This window comes from Equus quagga, unplaced genomic scaffold, assembly GCF_021613505.1.
Source record: "Equus quagga isolate Etosha38 unplaced genomic scaffold, UCLA_HA_Equagga_1.0 146_RagTag, whole genome shotgun sequence".
Taxonomy (NCBI): domain Eukaryota; kingdom Metazoa; phylum Chordata; class Mammalia; order Perissodactyla; family Equidae; genus Equus; species Equus quagga.
In genome coordinates, this window is record NW_025796728.1 from 2,319,900 (window position 1) to 2,341,395 (window position 21,496).

Here is a 21,496-nt window from a genome sequence, read left to right on the forward strand (position 1 = left end):
CAATATGCTATTGAACAAGCAATGGGTCATTGAAGGAATTAAAGAAGAAATTGGAAAATATCTGGAGACAAATGAAAACGATAACATGCCATAACAACTCATATGGGATACAGCAAAAGCTGTATTAAGGGGCAAATTCATCGCAATAGAAGCACACCTTAACAAACAAGAAAAATCCCAAATCAGCAATCTTAAACTACACCTAACTGAATTAGAGAAAGAAGAACAAACAAAGCCCAAAGTCAGCAGAAGGAGAGAAATAGTAAAAATAGAGCAGAAGTGAATGCTATTGAAACAAAAAAGGTAGTAGAAAGCATCAATGAAACAAAGAGCTGGTTCTTTGAGAAGATAAATAAAATTGATAAACCCCTAGCCAGACTTACAAGGAAAAAGAGAAAGCTCAAATAAACAAAATCAGAAATGAAAGAGGAGAAATAACAACAGACTCCACAGAAATACAACGGATTATAACAGAATAGTACAAAAAAACTATATGCCAACAAAATGGATAACCTAGAGGAAATGGATAAATTCTTAGACTCTTACAATCTCCCAAAGCTAAGTCAAGAATAAGCAGACAATCTGAACAGACCAGTCACAAGGAAGGAGATTGAAACAGCAATCAAAAGCATCCCAAAGAATAAAACCCCAGGACCAGATGGCTTTCCTCAGGAATTCTACAAAACTTTCAAAGAGGATTTAATACCTATACTTTTCAAGCTATTCCAAAAAATTAGAGAGGATGGAACACTTCCTAACACATTCTGCGAAGCCAACATCACACTGATACCAAAGCCTGACAAGGACAGCACAAAAAAGGAGAACTACAGGCCAATATCACTGATGAACATAGATGCAAAAATTCTCAATAAAATTTTCACAACTCAAATTCAGCAATACATCAAAAGGATCATACATCATGATCAAGTGGGATTCATACCGGGGACACAAGGATGGTTCAACATCTGCAAATCAATCAATGTGATACACCACATCAACAAACTGAGGAGTAAAAACCACATGATCATCTCAATAGATGCAGAGAAAGCATTTGACAAGATCCAACAGCCATTTATGATAAAAATTCTGAACAAAATTGGGATAGAAGGAAATTACCTCAACATAATAAAGGCCACATATGACAAACCCACAGCCAACATCATACTCAATGGGCAAAAACTGAGCGCCACCCCCCTGAAAACAGGAACGAGAGAAGGATGCCCTCTATCACCACTCTTATTCAACATAGTACTGGAGGTTTTGGCCAAAGCAGTTAGGCAAGAGAAAGGAATAAAAGGAATCCAAAAGGGAGGGAAGAAGTGAAACTCTTGCAGTTTGCAGACGACATGATCTTATATATAGAAAACCCCAAAGAATCCATTGGAAAACTGTTAGAAATAACCAACAACTACAGCAAAGTGGCAGGGTATAAAACCAACTTACATAAATCAGTAGCATTTCTATACTCTAATAATGAACTAACAGAAAAAGAACTCAAGAACACAATACCATTCACAATCACAACAACAACAACAAAATACCTCAGGGTAAATTTAACTAAGGAAGTGAAAGACCTATACAATGAAAACTACAAGGCTTTTCTGAAAGAAATGGATGATGACATAAAGAGATGGAAAGACATTCCATGTACATGGATTGGAAAAATAAACACGGTTAAAATGCCCATACTACCTAAAGCAATCTACAGATTCAACGCTATCCCAATCAGAATCCCAATGACATTCTTTACAGAAATAGAACAAAGAATCCTCAAATTCATGTGGGGCAACAAAAGACCCCGAATTGCTAAAGCAATCCTGAGAAAAAAGAACAAAACGGGAGGCATCACAATCCGTGACTTCAAACATACTACAAAGCTACAGTAATCAAAACAGCATGGTACTGGTACAAAAACAAGTGCACAGATCAATGGAACATAATTGAAAGCCCAGAAATAAAACCACACATCTGTGGACAGCTAATCTTCAACAAAGGAACTAGGGCATACAATAGAGAAAAGAAAGTCTCTTCAACAAATGGTGCTGGAAAAACTGGAAAGCCACATGTAAAAGAATGAAAATTGACCATTCTTTTTCACCATTCACAAAAATAAACTCTAAATGGATCAAAGACCTAAAGGTAAGACCTGAAACCATCAGACTTCTAGAAGAAAATATAGGCAGTACACTCTTTGACATCAGTATTAAAAGGATCTTTTTGGACACCATGTCTTCTCAGACAAAGGAAAAAATCGAAAGAATAAACAAATGGGACTTCATCAGACTAAAGAGCTTCTTCAAGGCAAGGGAAAACAGAATTGAAATAAAAAACAACCCACTAATTGGGAAAAAAATATTTGCAAGTCATATATCCAACAAAGGGTTAATCTCCATAATATATAAAGAACTCACACAACTCAACAACAAAAAAATCAAACAACCCGATCAAAAAAGGGGCAGGAGACATAAATAGACATTTCTCCAAAGAAGATATATGGATGGCAAATAGACACATGAAAAGATGCTCATCATCACTGATCATCAGGGAAATGAAAATCAAGGCTACGCTAAGATATCACCTTGCACCCATTAGAATGGCAAAAATAACCAAAACAAAAAGTAACAAATGTTGCAGAGGTTGTGGAGAAAAAGGAACCCTCATATACTGCTGGTGGGAATGCAAACTGGTACAGCCACTATGGAAAACAGTATGGAGATTTCTCAAAAAATTAAATATAGAAATACCATATGACCCACCCACTACTGGGTATCTATCCAAAGAGCTTGAAGGTCAGTAATTCCAAAACTCCCATGCACCGCTATGTTCATTGCAGCCTTATTTACAATAGCCAAGATGTGGAAGCAACCTAAGTGCCCATCAACCAATGATTGGATAAAGAAGATATGGTATATATATACAATGGAATACTACTCAGCCATAAAAAAGAATAAAATCATCCCATTCACAACAACATGGATGGAGCTTGAGGGAATTATGTTAAGTGAAATAAGCCAGACAAAGAAGGATAATCTCTGTATGACTCCACTCATATGAGGAATTTAAAAATGTAGACAAAGAGAACAGATTAGAGGCTACCAGGGGAAAGGTGGGGTTGCAGGTGGGCACAAAGGGCAAAGGGGTGCACCTACAACACAACTGACAAACAACAATGTACAACTGAAATTTCACAAGATTGTAAACTATCATACACTCAATAAAAATTAACTTTAAAAAAAAAATCATGTAGTCATAGTCTCTTCTTATCCCATGGTGCTCCTTATAGGAAACTACAGAGCCAGAGTGATAAGAGAGGGAGATAGGAATTCCTGGCTCCTACTGGTGCTGATAAAAGTTAAGAACCAGCAAAATCTCAAAGCCCTGCCTCACAACTAGAGGCAAATGGAGGAGCCTGGCCATCAGCAGCAGTGGCAGCCAGTGCCCCAGGAAACCAGACAAGTCACAACTTAGCACTCCTCAGCACAAGACTCTAGTGCCCGGGTGGAAACAAGGCAGCACGAACCCAGAGGGCAGTGCAAGACCCAAAGCCCCTCTCCTCCAGGACCAGGAGAGCATGCAAGCATCCCTCCGCCCCTAGATACCAACGTAAGGAAGGGGGAGCAATGAGACCCCTCGAGAGGGCAAACGCAGCCCCTCGCAGAAGTCTGAACTTGGAATTAACTGAGTATTTACACAAAAGGGACTACAATAAACCAGAAAAAAAAGTGACAAATTTAAGGATTCTCCTCACTCCACTCCAAATCAGCTGACATTCGTTGAAATTTAAGTTGCAGAAATTCAGAGGAATTATGCTTTTTGCACATTACTTTTGTAAATTTTGACTTCGGCAGCTATAAAACTGCTCATTCAAGATGGGGGTGTGTGGAGGTAACTATGTGTATGCTTGCAAGCACACACCAAGAAAAACGTCTGGGGCAAAATATTTCAAAATGTTAACAGGGAGAAGATAAGAGGTGATTTTCATCATTATACTTTTATCTGTGTGTGCATTTTGAGAAGGAAATTTGCATTACTTTCTTAATCAAGCAAAACTAAATCAGTCGAGATGTTTTCCTTAGAAGGAAAGCTCATCAGAGAAAAGGGCAGAATGCCACACCCTATTCCATCACACGTCTTAACTAGTGAAAAAAGAATTCCGTGCTGTCCTGTACATGTCAGCAGTGGAGCAATGCGGTGGTAGGAGAAACGCCTTCTTGATGGATTTTTGTCAGGTGTGTTGAGTGCAGCTTCATACACATTTGTCTATCTTCTCAAGTACAAATGCGAAGTTTGCAATTTTCTTTCAGTGATTCCCTAAGCTTGCCAGCCTGGCTTTGCACATAGCAGACATCCGATATGTGTTGCTGCCTGGCATTGCTTAACTTTTTTAAATACATTTTTTGTATCTAATAGTTATTCCAAAATCTTGAATTGTTCATTCTTAAAAGGGTCTGCTCTCTCAGTCACGCAAATATACCCCTAAATGACTACAACTGACAGACAAATGCAGCCCGCTGCATCTTACTTTCACTCTCTTTATCTTCATGTTTCTCTTTACCTGTTCTTTCACTCCCTTTAACCCTTCCCCTTCGGCATCTTTTATTTTCCTCCAAAAAGATAGATTTCCATGTAACAATCTTCCCCTACTTATAAATATGGGCTGATAATGGTTCTATGGAGAAGCGGGGGCTCCAGGAATGGAGCTGAGAGCATCAGGGTCTTAGGGATGATAACATAATCTAGATATCCTGTCCCCAAATTCAGAGACACTGACTCCCGACACACACACACACACACCCATATTACTTATTTGTAAGTGTCTACACTTTTACGAGCCATTATTCTCTTTTCAAGCTTAAAAATTAAATTAAGAACAAGCAATTCTTTTTGGAAAAAGATAACTTGCATTCCTCTTACTCGTCTTGAACCTGGTTGAGTTGATTACGAGTTGAGTTCAACTCAAAGTCTAATTGTTGTATGTCCCGCTCCCGAACACCAGACTCTTTCTGTCTCTCCTTATCAAACGTGTCCTGGAATGATACACAAATCAAAAACTAGTCTGAATACATGAAACAACATGGACAGATTGCAAAAACATTATGCTGAGCAAAAGAAGGCAAGCATAAAAGAGCATGTAATGTATGGTTCCAATTACATAAAGTTCTAGTGCAGGCAAAATTAATCTAGCACAATGAAAACCAGGAGAGTGGCTGCCCTGAGGGTGGAGGGAGGTGACAGGGAAGTAGCTCTGAAATGATGGAAATGTTTTATGTCAAAATAGGGTATAAGTTACACAGATATGTGCCTTTGTCAAAATTCCTCAACCTATAGATTTCACTGTAGGTAAATTATACCTCAATTTTTTAAAAAGACATTGAAATATCATCCTATATCTCTATATCTAGAACACTCACAGGGGCTAAAAATCTAAGAAGCATACATAAATCCCCAGGGAAAAATCTGCTTAATGACAACTGAATCTATAGAGTACTCACCACATGCAAGCTGTTTCACATGCTTATCACATTTAATTCTCACAATCTTATTAAGTCAGTAAAAGCACTGTCCCCATTCAACAAATGGGGAAACTGAGATATACAGGTTAGACAACCCACCCAGGACCATAGAAGATAGACTAGAATTCTGTCCAGTGTCTCCAAGTAGGAACCCTTCAGCCACTATGTGATAAGGCCCTCTTCCTTAGGACAGCCTGCTCTAAATGCTTTAATTTTAGAAAGGAATTTATGTAAATCTATGTAAACATTTAAAATCAAGGTTACCAATGCTTTGCTTAGTCAGATATAAGGATGCCAAGGCCTAAAGCAAGGTATATGTTCTCTTTCCAGTCTAGTCTTCAAATGTTAAAACACTGACACTGTTCCATGGAAACCACCGACATCAACCACAAATTATAAGACTCTTTGTCAGTCTACCAGAATTGAGTTTTTTTTCTTATCTTGGAAGTTTCCAATTAATTTCAATATTTCAGAATACCAAGCTTTCCCCCATTTGATGATCTCTTTCTCTTCTGAGCCCCTGCGGTACCCTAACTGTCTGGGTGACATTTGTCATTTAAAAGTTGCTATTTAATGCCCAGTGTGGGCAAGCAATGTCCCAGATTAGACCATCCTCAGGTCCTTTTTTTTTTTTTGAGGAAGATTAGCCCTGAGCTAACATCTGCTGCCAATCCTCCTCTTTTTGCCGAGGAAGACTGGTCCTGAACTAACATCCGTGCCCATCTTCCCCTGCTTTATATGTGGGACACCTGCCACAGCATGGCTCAACAAGCAATGCGTAGGTCCACACCTGGGATCCGAACCGGCAAACCCCAGGCCACAGAAGCAGAGCGTGCAAACTTAACCACTGGGCCGCTGGGCCAGGCCCCCATGGGGTCCTTTTTATAGCTGAGGAAACAAAGGCTCGTTGATTTGCCTGAAGTCACACCACTAGTAAGTAGGCAAAGCTGAGATTTGAATGTAGGTCTGTCTCAAGAAAAAACTCAATCCATTATGCTGCATATTACTGTAAATAGAAACTCACCTTTATAGCTTTGTCCCAATTCCCCAGGCAGAGTTGAGCCCCTCACTAGGTAAAAACCATATCTTACTTATGTCTCAGTGCCCAGAGCCTGATCAGGGTGCTGAAAGCCAAGGGTGATCCTTTAGCATCCTTACCTGTAGAGAGGGGACCCTGCTGTCAACAGGTTTTCCCAGGGAAGCAGCAGTAAAGGAGGCCTCCAGCCAAGGCAAAAGGCGCGATTTGATTATTTCCACACCATCGTAATGTCCTCCTAGAAGAATCCACAAGTCAGGTCAGCAAGAGAAATCCAGCCACACCAGCTCAGGCGGGGAGCACAGAGAAAGAGAGAGAAAAGGCAGAAAAGGAGGGAGAGGTGGTGGGAAAGCACAGGCCACTCTTACCTTCCTGGGCTGTGGTTGTGAGGATCCCAAAGAGTTGTCCCTGCACTTTGGCAACTTGTTCAATGAGTTCAAGGCATTGATTTAGATTTTGATCACATGAGTTTGTCTGCAAAGCCAAAACAGTAGACATCAGTGCAATTCCTTTATTCTGGGACCCACTGCAGGTAGACAGGGGCCTCACTTTATATGACGGCCTTCTGGCTCTGGGATGGGGGCAGAGACTGCTGTGTATTCACCAAAACATACTTCCCTTTCCTTCTGGGCACACAGCTAGACCACTTTCCCCAGCTTCCCTAGCAGTTTGTGCAGCCACATAACTGAGTTCTGGTCCCCAGGATGGGAAGTGATATATGCCACTTCCAGGTGTGACCCAGAAGAAAAACCTCTTGAGTGAGTCTCTTCTTTATCTTTCCGCATCTACCAGAAAATGCAGAGGACCCAGCAGAGGACTCCAAGGGCATAAAGGATGGTGGAGCCACAGGATTTGGAAGGCTCTTAACTGAATACTTGCATTGAACTATGATAAAATCAAGAAAGTTTGTGTGTGTTAAGCTACTGAGATTTGGGGTTGTTTTAATAGCAATAACCCTGACTCCCTACTCAAAGGAACCCTGCAAAAAATCCTAATAAAGTGAATAGATCTTTTGTAACACAATACAAATCACCATCTCCCAATTTACCTGCTTTATTGGTTCTTGTCCTCTATCTGAGTTCAATATGTACATAAAGAACACTAATTATTAATAGTAAGAAGTTATTGCTTGGTTGAGGATACAATGGAGAATAAGACAAAAATGATGGCCCAGGCCAGATGGCAATGCAGACTAGTAGGGGAGACAGCAAAGCAGACAGGTACCCTGCAGGGGAATAATAAGTCTTATAGAGGGGTGAGGACAAGGTTTACTCAAGAGCCCACTGTCTCAGAAAGTCAGGGAAGTCTTCTAAGAGGAAGAGAAATCCAGGTAGAGAAGCAATTAGGCAAAATGGGGAAAGGAGTGGTTGGTTCAAGTGGTTACAGAATATTCTACGCAACAAGAACAGAACATGAAGAAGCCAAGAGGTGGGCCTTCTATCTAGTATTCTGCTTTCATCATCTGTTTGGTGAGCTTTTACCATTTCCTCATTAGCCAAACCTCTAATTGATTCTAACTCTAAAGGAAGGAACACAGCTACAAGCAACAAACAAATCATGTGAGTGGAAAAATGCATAGATTTACGTGTCATTTCAAGCCATAATAAGGCACTAGCCGTGGATGCCTCCTGGGCGCTATGAAAACCGAGACAGAAAGTGGGGTTCAAGGAGGATAGAAATTAGAATGAAGAGATGAAGTTTGGATGACCTCTGGGCAAAAGTTTACACGTGAAATGCATATCTGTGTCAACAAGGGAAATGGCTTATCACAGTTCTGTGTGAACCTGCACAGGCACTCAACCTCTCTGAGTCCATTTCTTCTGCAGGAAAAATGCCTTGCAGAGTGTTAGGAAAATTAAATCAAAATAATTCGATAGTCTCTAAATATTCAAACTCAATATGTATTGGATGGATGAAAAAACAAGACGATTCACTCACTTCATACTTATTACACACTTCCTACATGCCAGACACTATTAATGCTTTACATATGTAACTCAGTTAATCCCCAATAGTACACTGTGAGACAGGAGTACCATTGTTACCATTCCCATTTTCAGATGAGAGAACTGAGATACAGAAAGGTTAAATAATTTGCCCACGTTTATTTAGCTAGAAAAATGTCAGAACTGAGATTGGAACCCAAGTAGCTTGGCTCAGAGCCCACGCTGTTAACCACTAAACTACTGACTCGGGCCTACTCAGTGGCGCAGTGGTTAAGCATGCACGTTCCACTTCGGCGGCCTGGGGTTCACCGGTTCGGATCCTGGGTGCGGACATGGCACCGCATGCTGTGGCAGGCATCCCACATATAAAGCAGAGGAAGATGGGCACGGATGTTAGCTGAGGGCCATTCCTCCTCGGCAAACAGAGGAGGATTGGCAGCAGTTAGCTCAGAGCTAATCTTCCTCAAAAAAAATACGAATAAAAAAATAAACTATACTGACTTGTAGATGGCAAGTAGTGCTGGAATAGATGGAAGACTGGATGATGTGACAAAGAGTGAATGGGGAGGGCAGTCAGGGAAGGCCTCTCTGAGCAGGACATGTTTGATCTAAGTCCTGGATGTAGAGCACTGGAGAGAGAGCACGCCGGGCTGTGGGAACAGCAAGGGCAAAGGCCCTATGGCAGGAAGGAGTTTGACAACCTTGGTGCACGTGGCAGAAGCTCAAATGGTCAGAGAGGCTGGCAGGACAGATCCTGGAAGGCTGTGCAGGCCTGGTGAGGAGCCTGGATGGAACGGACTACTCATGACCTGGAGGACCTGCTGGTTTACCTCCCATGCCTGGTAAACAGTACCCGGTGACTAGCTCTGTTGCAGTACTTATTTCTGTTGCAGCCATGTTTTTCTGTCTCATCTGTCTATCCCCTTCCCCCTAAAAGATCATGAATTCTTTTTAAAAATGACTATCTTGCTCATGTTTATATCAATTGCCACTAACATCCATAGCAAATTGAAGGGCCAAACAGTATTTGACGAATGAATGAACAAACGAATGAATGAATGACTTAGCATAATATTGGCATGATCAGAACATTTGGAACCCACAGCCTGAACAGCTATCTCCATTTCTTCCTCTTTGAACCAGCAGCTCCTTGCCCTTGCTGTTTTACTCCTGCACTTACCACAGGGAACTTCAATTCCCCTCTTACAGACTTTTGCCCTCTGGCTAGATCACGCCATATGCTAAGTGGACAGAGAAAGGGCTTGGGAGGCAAGCCAACCCGAGTGAATATCTCAACTCTGCCGCTTGCCACAGTTCTGTGTGATCCTGCACAGGTACTCAACCTCTCTGAGCCCATTTCCTCTCTAGGAAAATGGGGATAATGCCTTGCAGAGTGTTAGGAAAATCAAATCAAAATAATGCATATCCAGCACCTCAGAGACAGAAGGTGTCCAATAATTGGTACCCACAAGGTGGTATATGGTATTGAAAGTAGAAGTGGGCTCAGGAATAAGGCAGACCTTGGTTCAAATCTGGTTCTCCACTTACTGGCTATATTCCTTTAGAAAAGACATTTTAAATATGAGCCTTGTTTACTCATATTTAAAAGGTGGTTGATCTCATGAGCTAACTTAGGTGCAGAGTAAAGGAGGTACATAATTAGAGTGTTATTGTAGTATTATTACTCTATGCTGCTATGCCTTGCCCAGGGCCTGGTACAAAGTAGGTGCCCAAAGGAACGTTTGTGAAATGAGTTTGTACACACAACTTAAATAACAGAAGAAACTATACTATGTCAGACAGTTCCTGTTCCCAAGACATGTCACAACATGCTGCAACTTCTAACACAAAGGATTGCACAAGATAGTCAAGTTGCAATGGAGTCACATTATTCTACCAAACAACCACTCACGCAAGATCAATAGAGCAAAGATGTAAACTGATTATACTGTCTCCTAATTCTAAAGCGCAGACTCCCAAAGTGTGTTCATTCGTAAATCACTGAGTTCCTATTATTTGTAAGGCCTTGGGCTCGGCAGCTCAGGAAACACAGCTACATTTTAAAAAATGTCAAAAGTTGCCTGCTGTCAACGAGCTCGCCAGCTGGGGAAGTGGGCTGGTGAATGGGAAACGTACGGGGGATAAATGATTACCTTAGAGTTTATTAGGTGCCCTAGGTGGATAGTGAGCTGTAGAAGGAGCAAAACACGCTCCAGTGAGGGGTGAGAGGAAAGAGGGAAGGACATTCCAAGAGGAGGAACAGCAGGTACCAAGGCAAGAAGCAGCAAGGCATATTACGGGCGAAGTGGAATGTGGGATCCAGACACGAAGAAATGAAGGACTTTATTTGCCACATGAAGAGATCTGGGCTTTATCCCATCACTGAAAGATTTAATGGGGCACGTAGAGGAGGATGGGTAGGACATGGTCAGATTTGCTTTGCATTTTACAGAAATCACTCTGGCAGGAGCCGACCAGATAGAGTTTGCATTAGAGAGCAAGTCTGGTGGGAAGGTAGGCAGTTGTAATCATCTGGGTGAGAGATGCTGAGGGCTGTGGAGATGCCAAGGGTCCCCTTGGCAGCCCCAAATAACATCCGTGTCAGCCAAGGTCCCACTGATTCTAGCATTATTTCAAGAGGAAATCAGAAGGTTTGGGAACAGGGAAGAGGTGTGAGAGGGAGAATACCGTTTTTGAGCAGTTTAGGGGTTCTGCAGGACCTTCATATAGAGATGTACCTAACAATTATTGAGCAGCTGCTTTATGCCAGGCTGACACTGTGCTAAGAGCTTTAAATACACTGCTTCATTTAATCCTCAAAACAACCCTACAAACTGGATACCAGCCACCATTTCAAATTCACCAATGACGAAAACGAAGATCTTGAAGAGACAGTGGTTAAGTTGGAAACCAAACCCATTCCTGAAGCTTCTGGCACTGCAGTTGAGCTCTCAATCGTGATGCTTTACCACAAGCAGTTGGAAAATAATCTGGATCTCAGAAGAGAGGTAGGGGTCGGAGGTGTGGCTTTGCAAGCCTTCAGCAGATGGAAAGAGTGGCAGCCAGGTGCAAAGATGAGATCACCAGAAAGAGTATAGAGTGCGGAGAGGGCTGAAGGCAGGGCAGCGGGCAATTTTGCTATTTCGGCAGAGGGCTGAGGAAAAAGGGCCAGTGAATGAAAACAGAACAAGAGCAGTAAGAGATAAGGGGACAACCGGGAGGAAAGATGAAGAAGAAGCAGGAAGCCAGAGGAGATGGTTTCAAGAAGCAGAAGGGCATGGCTTATTCTCTGCTTCACTCGTGCATTTATGCTCTCACAAATCTTTACGGAGGCGGCTACTATGTGCCGGATGCTAGGGACACAATGCTGAATGAGATAGTCTTTGGCCCTCAGGGATTTTACAGTCCAAAATAAACATGCAAATAAATGCTAAACCATGTACTACTTGCTATAATAACAGTAGGTCCAGATTTCAGAGATGAGGCCCGAAGGAGGAAGTGGGAAGAAGCTGAGAAGCTTCAAAAAAGCCTTCACCTGAGGAGCTTTCTGAGCTCCTCCTCCAAGAAATTCTAATTGCTCTAGTGTGAGGCGTTGGGTTATTGAAATTTTTTTAAAGCTTTCTGGATGATTTTTATGTGAAACCAAAATTGAGAACCACGGCACTAGTGGGAAATGAGATGAATTTAGTCTCAACCAGCCCCCTCTAAAAAAATTAATGAGAGAGAAAGAGTACCTCATAATTACTAAAGATGAGCTATTCGTGAAACTTTTGCTTCAGTTACATATGCATCAGGGGGTACGTGTGCTATGTTGTGAAGTAAAATGCATTGATTTCCGTGGGTAAGTTTTAAAAACACTGCTCTAGGGGACAGTGCTTTACCCATGTTGAGAATCACTGATATGGGCAATGAATAATCCCTCAGGGGGCCAGCCCAGTGGCCTAGTGGTTAAGTTCGCACACTCCACTTCAGCAGCCCAGGGTTTGCGGGTTCAGATCCCAGGCAGGGACCTACACACTGCTTGTCAAGCCATGCTGTGGCAGGCATCCCACATATAAAGTAGAGGAAGATGGGCACAGATGTTAGCTCAGGGCTAATCTTCCTCAGCCAAAAGAAGAGGGTTGGTGGCGGATGTTAGCTCAGGCCTAATCTTCCTCAAAAAAAAAAAAAAATCCCTCAAACAGCTGTATGCAAGTTGGATTGGAGGTGGGCGTGGATGAAGGTAGGGAAATCAGTAGGAATTTTGTCCCATGTTATAGGCATGGAACTTAAACAAGTAACCCTCAAACTTATTCTAGTGGCTTCACACAGATGGGAAAGCAAGATGTAAAGAAACAAGTAGAATATTCAGGAATATAAGCATCAGCACTATTAACATAAAGAAAACGTGTTCTTTTAAGGCTACCAACCCCTGTGCAACAGGGATGTGCTGCTAGCCTCGTTTTGTAACCAAGACAGCTGTGAAAGCACCGTGGGTTCTGTTAGGGGCAGATTCTCCAGACAGAGTGAAGCTACTACACCTGTGAGTCTTCTCCCTGCAGTTGCAGGCTTTTTTGCAACAAAGTTCACTTAAGATCTGCCCTAAACATACCCTAGAAGCTGGTTTTCCCACACGTGTAAGAAATGATGGGAGCTTGAAGGAAAGCAATGGAAGCTAGAGGGGGAAAGGTGGGTGACATTTGACTTCTACTTAAGAGGTAGAATCCTCAGGGCTTAATGAACCCATCGGTGAGGCATGCTGGAGAGCGAGGGGGCCCAGGTTTCCGACTTGGGCCACAGAGGGGATTGTGATGCCATTGCCCAACCAGAGGCCACAAGCAGAAAACCAGCAAAACTGGAGAGAGGAAAACTAGTCCTCTTGGTTCGTGTCGGGTTAGAGAATGTGGAGCAGCCACATGGCGCTGTCTGGAAGGCAAGTGGCCATTCAGATCAGGAGCTCTGGAGAAAGGCCCAAACTGGAGCTAGATTTGAGAGTTACCAGCATCTGGGAAGTAGCTAAATCCATGAAATTTGATAAAATGTGTCACTTGCTGCAGAGAAAGCAAGGAGATAAGGACTAGGGAAGAAAGAGACTGGACTTGACTGACCATCAGGGGGCCTCTGGTGACTGTTATGAGAGCAGTTATAGCAGAATGATGTAGGGGGTACTTGATGTACTTCCATATTGTGCCAGGTTGAGGAACAAATGGGAGTTGAAGAAGCAAAGGCAATGACGGCAGATTACGCTTTCAAGAAGTTTCATAGTACGGGGAAGGAGAGCAACAGGATAGTGGCTTTGTTCCCATCCCTTCGATGTCACCACTCTCTTGCCAAACAAAAGCTCCTCACCCATCAAGCCTAAATGTTGCCTAATTTCCCAGGTCCTTCATCATATGCCTCCACACGACTTACCCAGCCTTCCTTCCCTCCGGCGGCTCTGCACTCCAGCTGCTCTCCTGCTTTGCCATTGCACACATTATGTGTGCACCAGAACGACCACAATCCTTGGATCCCTTTCACTTCCGTTACTTCTGAGCAGACTTGACCTTATTAACATTCCCTTCATGAGAGCCTGATGGATCATCCACGCCCCTACCAATGGTTCTCTCAGACCTACTATTCTATTCCTAACCCTGAATCACCTCCACAACATGAAAAAGAGAGAAAAATCCTCATCACTGAATTAATCAAACGTATCACTAAATACTTGTAATCAACTTGAAAACTTTGGTTTGAAAAGCTATTTAAATCCATCAATTTCAGTACAAAATACAGTTACTTCCATTTTAACAAACTTCAGTCTCACACACACAAAATATGCTTTATATATATTAGATAAGAATTAAATAGTACAAAGGATTCATGGCAATATTCCTTTAAAATATGGATGCTATTACAACATTAAATGACTTACCTTTTTTAATTTTTAAAATGCTTTTTTTTAAAAAAACCTGATTTTTAGATACAACAAGAATACCATTCCAAACCTGCCAATTAGAGAATTTAGAGGTGAGCAAGAAAAAGAGACAATCAGCGCTAAGTATGTGGAGACTACTCTGAGGGGCAGCATTGTGCAGCTCCTTGCAGCTGGCCATAGAAATTCACACATGGAAAACAAAAGCCCTAATTTCTACCTTCTTTTTTTCCCACTGTCCAGGGTATGCATGCTGGGGGATGGGAGAGTGAGAGAAGGATGGCAGGAAATGGTCACTGCAAGTACGTGGAATTTCCTTCTATATTCCCTTCCTCTGTAGGAGATAAGAGAATGGACTTGGCAAGCAACAGACCTACTTTCAAATCCAACTTCCACCTTTTCTGCTAGTGGACTGACCTTGGGCAGGTGAGCTGCCCTCCTGACGTTTGGTTTTCTCATCTGTAAAATGTAGAAGATAAAACCCGCTATTTCATACGTTCTTATAAAGTTTAAAGGCAATAATGTGTGAACAGTGTTTTGAAAGTTTTCAAGGGCTGGTTCTGCGCTGGTTTTAACTGTTCGTTGGGAAGTGCAGTCTCTTATATGGGCAGCCTTGCAAATAGCTCTGTTCCCCAAGTCAACCCTCTATTCTACTTCATGGCTGACCTTGTCACAACACCATCACCCCCACAACAAAGTTCTAAAACTGAAACACTGAATTTTAGCTATAAGAAAAAGTAGGCTTATGTATACCCCATCAACTTAGCAAAAGTTCTGTTTAGGCTTCTCCACTGGATTTTAGTGTCTTGCCCATGGTTAATATTCCTATTGGACTTCTTTCATTATTTATTCTCCTTAAAATTTAAACAGTGATGATGTTTACATTAATCAGTTTGTCCAAGATGAAAATAAGAAAAGTCAAATAAGAGTTGATAGCCTCTCTGTTAAAAATAAAATCTTTAATCATTTGTCAATTTCTTTTGGAGCCATGAATTCATCAGTAATTGTGGCAGAAATGGTAGCCCCAATTAAATATTCCACATTTCTCAGGCTCCCTTACAATTGGGTTGGAGCCACATCACTAATGCTGGTCAAGGGATGAGGAGTGGAAGTGACGGGTATAATGTAAGAGCAGCACAAGTTCTTCGCTATCTTTTGCCCTGCAACCTTTGAAGTCTGGCGATGAGACGGCCGCTCCACCAGATGGAGGGAGCCTGAAACTGAGCCAATGACAGAGGGGAGCTGCCATCAGACTTTGTGTGAATGAGAAATAAATCTCTGTTATGTTGAGACGCTAAGATTTGGTGTTTTATTCATTACTGCAGCAGAGTCTGGCTAGTAAAGAGATAAAGATCCTGAAGGGAAGAAAAATGTTCTCTATAAATTTACTAATTAGATTAAATCCTCAAGAATGTAGAAGTATGTTAACTAAGGGGGAGGGGTGAAGGTGGCCAGGGAGTCTGTTTGAACACATCATAACAACTAGAACGACCTTTTGTACTAAGAGCCAGCCATATTTTAGCAGAGGCAGCCTCTATTCCAACCATGAAGACTGTTCTGAAACAAACAGAGGAGACATCTCTTTAAGATCTCCCTTTTATGTGCTGATATTTAATATGCTGTTTTCACTTATTAGTGTAGACGTCTGTCACACAAGAGGAGAGTAATGCAAGAGGAGCATCACCAGCCCTCCCTACCATCCCCACTCATACATCAAGTGATCAAAAGTCTCCAGATTGTGGGGCTGGCCTGATGGGTAGTGGTTAAGTTCTCATGCTCCACTTAGGTGGCCTGGGGTTTGCTGGTTCGGATCCTGGGGGCAGACCTACACACCGCTCATCAAGCCATGCTGTGGTAGCATCCCACATACAAAACAGAGAAATATTGGCACAGATGTTATCTCAGGACCAATCTTCCTCACCAAAAAAAAAAAAGTTTCCAGTTTGTAATGGCCTGGTGTCTATTATTTTACTTTAAGAAATGTAATCTTACCCGTTCTTAGAGATAAGGTTATCAAGGGTATAGCAAGTTCTTACCATTTGCTACTGTAATTACATAGAGTACACTTTTAAAAGTAATAAATCTCAGAGCCTCTGACCAAAGTTTAACTCCCTACTCCACAGGACTCTAGGTGGAAACAAAAGCATCTCAGAGAGAGGAGAGTTTCAGCCCAGAGTTGACCTTCTCTGGGTACTGCTAACATCGTAAGGAGGTTGATTTCTCTTCTCATCTTAACATCTCCATGGAGTGACTAGGTAGTCAGAATCCAGTTTTGCATAGGTGGTTATTCGACCTTTTTACAGAGCTGACCAATAAAAACATACAGATGGTGCATGATAAACTAGGGGCTTTGGGGGCAGCATACTCTTACATGAACTTTAAGGACCATTCTCAGAGTCTTTGACCTTGTTTACTAAATGTGCCAGCGTAGTTTACAAGAGGCTGATTCATATAATCTCTTGCCTAAAGTATCGCTCAGCCCAGTCGGTTCTCCCGAGAGTTTCCCATCATGCAACAGCTAGAGCAAACTTTCTAAAACATAATCTAAACATATCTCCTCCCTGCATAATGCTTTTAGTTTCTCCCCATTGCCCTCAGGATAAAGTCCAAACTCCTTAACACACCCCGCAAGGCTTTCACCATCTAGTGTTACCGCCCCACCTCCTCAGCTTCATCTCATGTCCACTCCCTGACTTGAACTATTCACAAATATCCCCAATATGCCAGATTTTTCATGCCTCCCTGCTTTTCGCACATGCTGTTTCCTCTATCCTTCATTCTCTTCTCCAACTGGAAGTTCATTATTGAGATGCAGCTGACATTTCTATTCCCAGCACCCAGGACAGACAGGGGCATCGTAAGCTCTGAAAAAATACTTGTTGAATGAATAAATTAATGAATAAATGTACACTGCAAAAATGGTAAATATAGAGTGTCTAACCCAAAGTTTTAGCCATAGTAGAAGCTAAGTAGCCATTTGTTGAATGAATTATTAAGCTCTTAATAATTGGCTCAGTTTTGGGTTGAACAAGAAGGGATTCTCTATGGCTCTTTCACCAGCATTCTTAATAACTGCAAAGGAGGAAAACAATTTCTGAAAGTTAAGTATTCACTCCAAGCTGTCCCTGAACTTCCGGTGGGATCCAAGTTTTAAAGGCCAAGTAATGCAATAATTCAGCATCTCTTTAATAACGAAAACAAAATGAGTCAGCCATGTTTGCTGTCGTTTTTATGATTTGTTTGTCTAGGGGGGTTTTGAAAAATGTCCCTTCTTAGAATTTTTTAAATAAATAAATTTTAAGTAAATAAATTATTTAAAAATCAAGCCATGGGGCCAACCTGGTGGCACAGCGGTTAAATGCGCACGTTCCGCTTCGGCAGCCGGGGTTTGTCGGTTCAGATCCCAAGAGCGGACATGGCACCGCTTGGCAAGCCATGCTGTGGTAGGCGTCCCACATATAAAGTAAAGGAAGATAGGCACAGACGTTAGCTCAGAGCCCGACTTCCCCAACACAAAAAGGAGGGATTGGAGGAAGATTTTAGCCCAGGGCTAATCTTCCCAAAAAAAAAAAAAAAAAAAAAAATCAAGCCAGAAGTAGTTTTACTTGGGACCTAGAAGATTGCTAGATGTTGTTAAGATTAAAAACAAGCCAACAGGGGCTGGCCCCGTGGCCGAGTGGTTAAGTTCGCACGCTCCGCTGCAGGCGGCCAGTGTTTCGTTAGTTCGAATCCTGGGCGCGGACATGGCACTGCTCATCAGACCACGCTGAGGCAGCGTCCCACATGCCACAACTAGAAGAACCCACAACGAAGAATACACAACTATGTACCGGGGGGCTTTGGGGAGAAAAAGGAAAAAATAAAATCTTTAAAAAAAAAAAAACAAGCCAACAAATAATCAAAAAGCAAAGGCTTTGCGGCAGAAAATTATGTTTTTAAAGAATTTACGGTCTCTGACAACATATGTAGGATACAATGAAACAGGCCGTGCATGAGATGGTGGTGATGGCCAGATTAAGGCAGAGGAGATGGGAAGGAATAAGAAGGAAATTATAAGAGAAAAACTTAGAAGAAAACTAAATAAGATCTGTTAATCCAAATAACATCTAGTCTGGAGGAAAATCAAAATTTTGCATTCTGTTTTAGAATCAATCTGTTCAGGTCATTTATCTATTTTACCTGAAAATAACTTTTTCCTAGGGGAGTAGCTTTAATCACATAGCTAATTCTAAAAGTGTGTATGGCCTTTCTTTTGCTTGAGTTAGTTAGAACTAAATCAATATGGTCACAGTCAGCAAAGTCAACCTTCCATAGCAAACATGACTTACAGCTTTTAATGAACATAGTTCTCTGAGACCAACATTTTAACAAATGTCATTTGCTACAATGAATATTCTTTGTCTTAAGGTTTCAAATCAAAAGTCCTTGGAACTAATAAAACAACCATTGCTAAGAGGAAAGCTCTTAGCAATTGACCAAACTCAAACTGTAGATGACAAGATATGGAATAAGTTTAGATGCAACCTAAATTTGGGTAGGCAGTGAATAGACATTTTCTCTTCCTCTCTCCTTTGCTTCACAGAAAACTGTTAAAAACACTTGCACTATCTCGTTTGTGCCCCTGATTGTAAATCGTGGCGTCTGGTTTCAATTCAATTTTAATAAAGGCTGAATTAAAGACACTTGGAGATCATTTTAAATTCTATACTGGATATGAAGTTTTAAGAAGAGAAATGAGTCTACGAAACTGGGTATCTGGGAGAATGGTGGTGGCATTCAGTCAATCATTATTTATTGAGCAACTACTAGAAGCCAAGGTGCTGGGAATAGAGTGATGAGCAGAAAAAAGGAGAAATCTCTCCTCTTTGGAGCTCACATGTTAGTGAGAGGAGCAGGGAGGGAAGACTGAAAACAAACAAAATAAAAGAGTAAATAAGTAAAAATTAGAAGGTGTAGATATTAGGGAAGAAATAAAGCAGAGAAGGGAGACAGTGAGTGCCAGAGGTGAGGGTGAGAGATTGCAATTGAAAACAGGATGGTCTCTCCTGAGAAGGTGACATTTAAGCGAAAACTTGAAAGAGCTGAGGAAGTGAGGGTGTTGCCATCTTGCTGAAATGTCAACAGGTGAAACTTTCTAGGCAGAGGGGAACAGCAAGTACAAAATGTCCTGAAGCTGGAACGTGGCTGGCATGCTTTAGAACCGTTCTGTCCACTACCGTCACCACTAGCCATATGTGACTATTTGAATTTAAATCAACAAAACAGAAATGAAATTAAAAATTCAGTTCCTTAGTTTGCATTTGCCACATTTCAAACTCCCAATAAGCCACCATATTGGACAGTGCAGATACAGAGCATATCCATCATCAAAGAAAGTTCTACTGGACAGCTTTGCTCTAGAAGGAACAAGGCCAGTATTGCTAGAGTGGGTTGAGCAAGAGAGAGAATTATAGATGAGGTCATAGTTTAAAGGAGCACAATCGTGTAGGAGTTTGATGGCCATTGTAGGAACTTTGTCTTCTATTCTGAGATAGGAGGTTTGGAGGGTTTTGCCAGAGGAGTAACTTGATCTGACTTGACTTTAGAGAATCACTTTGGGTCCTTATTTTTGTAATAATCCAGATAAAAGATGACCGAAGGTGGACAAGAGTGACAGCAGTGGAGGTGGTGAGAAGTGCTGAGGTTCTGCGTGAATTTAGAACCTGGTACCAACAGATCATGCTGATGAAAAGGATGCGGAGACATAACAAAGACAAGAAAGGAAAGAGGTCACCGGTTGGGACACAGGAGAGGCTAAGGTTGGTTTTAGATGGATTTGACCTTGAGACGGCAATAGCACAACTAAAAATCTCCGATGGGCAATTGGAGAAATCAGAGCTCAGTTGAGAACAGGCCCTGAACGTGAATATGAGTATGAGATTCATCAGCATACGTGACAGAGATGAGGCAGAAATGGAGGTTGAAGAGAAGTTTCCTACAGTCTGGTCCTTGAAGAACAGCCACAAGAGGGAAGTGGGTAAGGCAAGAAGATGAAGAACAGATCATCAGAGCCTTAGAAGATTGCCGGTATCAACAGCCAAATACAAGAGAGATGCTAGATAGCTAAAGAGAAATGATGGTGCCCAGGAAATGGCCGCAAAACTTGGAAAGGATTGGTCTCTGACGATGCAGTCTCTACTATGCTGGGGGAATGGCAGGAGAGAAGGTAGATAGAAATGGTTTCAGTGAGAAGAGAGGAATGGGCTGGACCACTGTCACCAAGAAGGGAAAGTGTAATAAACTTTGGCATTTCTCAGTACTTATAGGTAGTTTCTAAAACAATCATTTAATTTGATTGCCAAATACTGGTGTCATTTGTGTTAAACGTTGTCTTGTGACAAACTGAGTATACTCTTTAAAATTCAGAGTTTATGCCAAAGGGCAATAAAAAACTTTTTTGTAAGAGGTAGTTTTAAGAAGGATGAATACATGTGTTAGAATCTGTTATTCTCAACCTTCTGAGACTAAGCAGCAAGTAGTCACTTTTAAAGGGGAAGAGGACCCAAGTCTTTTGTGATAAAGAGGTAATTTTTAATTTTCCTGCAATCTTGATAGAGAAGGAATAGTCAGTGCCTTAAAAGTGGGCAAATGGGATAAACTCTAGAAAAGAAGGCTAAGGAGAAAACTGGAGCTGTCCTCTGAGCTCCCCTGCACCACAGGAGCCCCGTGTAAAGGGTGAAGGGGAAAGCCCAAGGACAGCAGCCAGTTGCATTTTTCCGGGTAGAAATTCAGAAACAAGTTGATCTAGACTCAAAAAACTGAGATCCGAAAAGGAGCTTTGCCTATCATCTAGTCCAGGCTCTCCCATTTAACAGACGAGGTGCTGCCCCAGGTTGTTCAGCTGGTTCTGTGCAGTGCTAGACCTAGAACACAGAGGGGCTGATTCCCAGTCCTCAGCTCTGCCTGCCTCACTGTTCTACTTGCTGTGTAAGAGTGGGACTCTCCTATTAAAGGCGGACGCAACCAGAGTGAGGTAGGGATTAATGAGACTTCAAGAGCGGTTACGGATTTGATGACAGAATATTGGCTTCTTACAAATGCCTTGGCAACGGGCCTTCTGAAATCTGCG

At 41.9% G+C, this 21,496-nt stretch overlaps 1 protein-coding gene across 1 annotated transcript in view; it reads right to left on the reverse strand.

Annotated features, from left to right (window-relative positions):
* Window positions 1-21,496, reverse strand: part of LOC124232911 (mitochondria-eating protein-like) — a 40,436-nt gene that overhangs the window by 18,000 nt on the left and 940 nt on the right. Inside the window, exons 2-4 of the mRNA XM_046649822.1 lie at window positions 6,918-7,023; window positions 6,672-6,787; window positions 4,915-5,027 (exon numbers count right to left, since the gene is read on the reverse strand). Of these exons, the coding sequence (XP_046505778.1) occupies window positions 4,915-5,027; window positions 6,672-6,787; window positions 6,918-7,023 (335 nt within the window). The remainder of the gene's footprint in view (window positions 1-4,914; window positions 5,028-6,671; window positions 6,788-6,917; window positions 7,024-21,496) is intronic.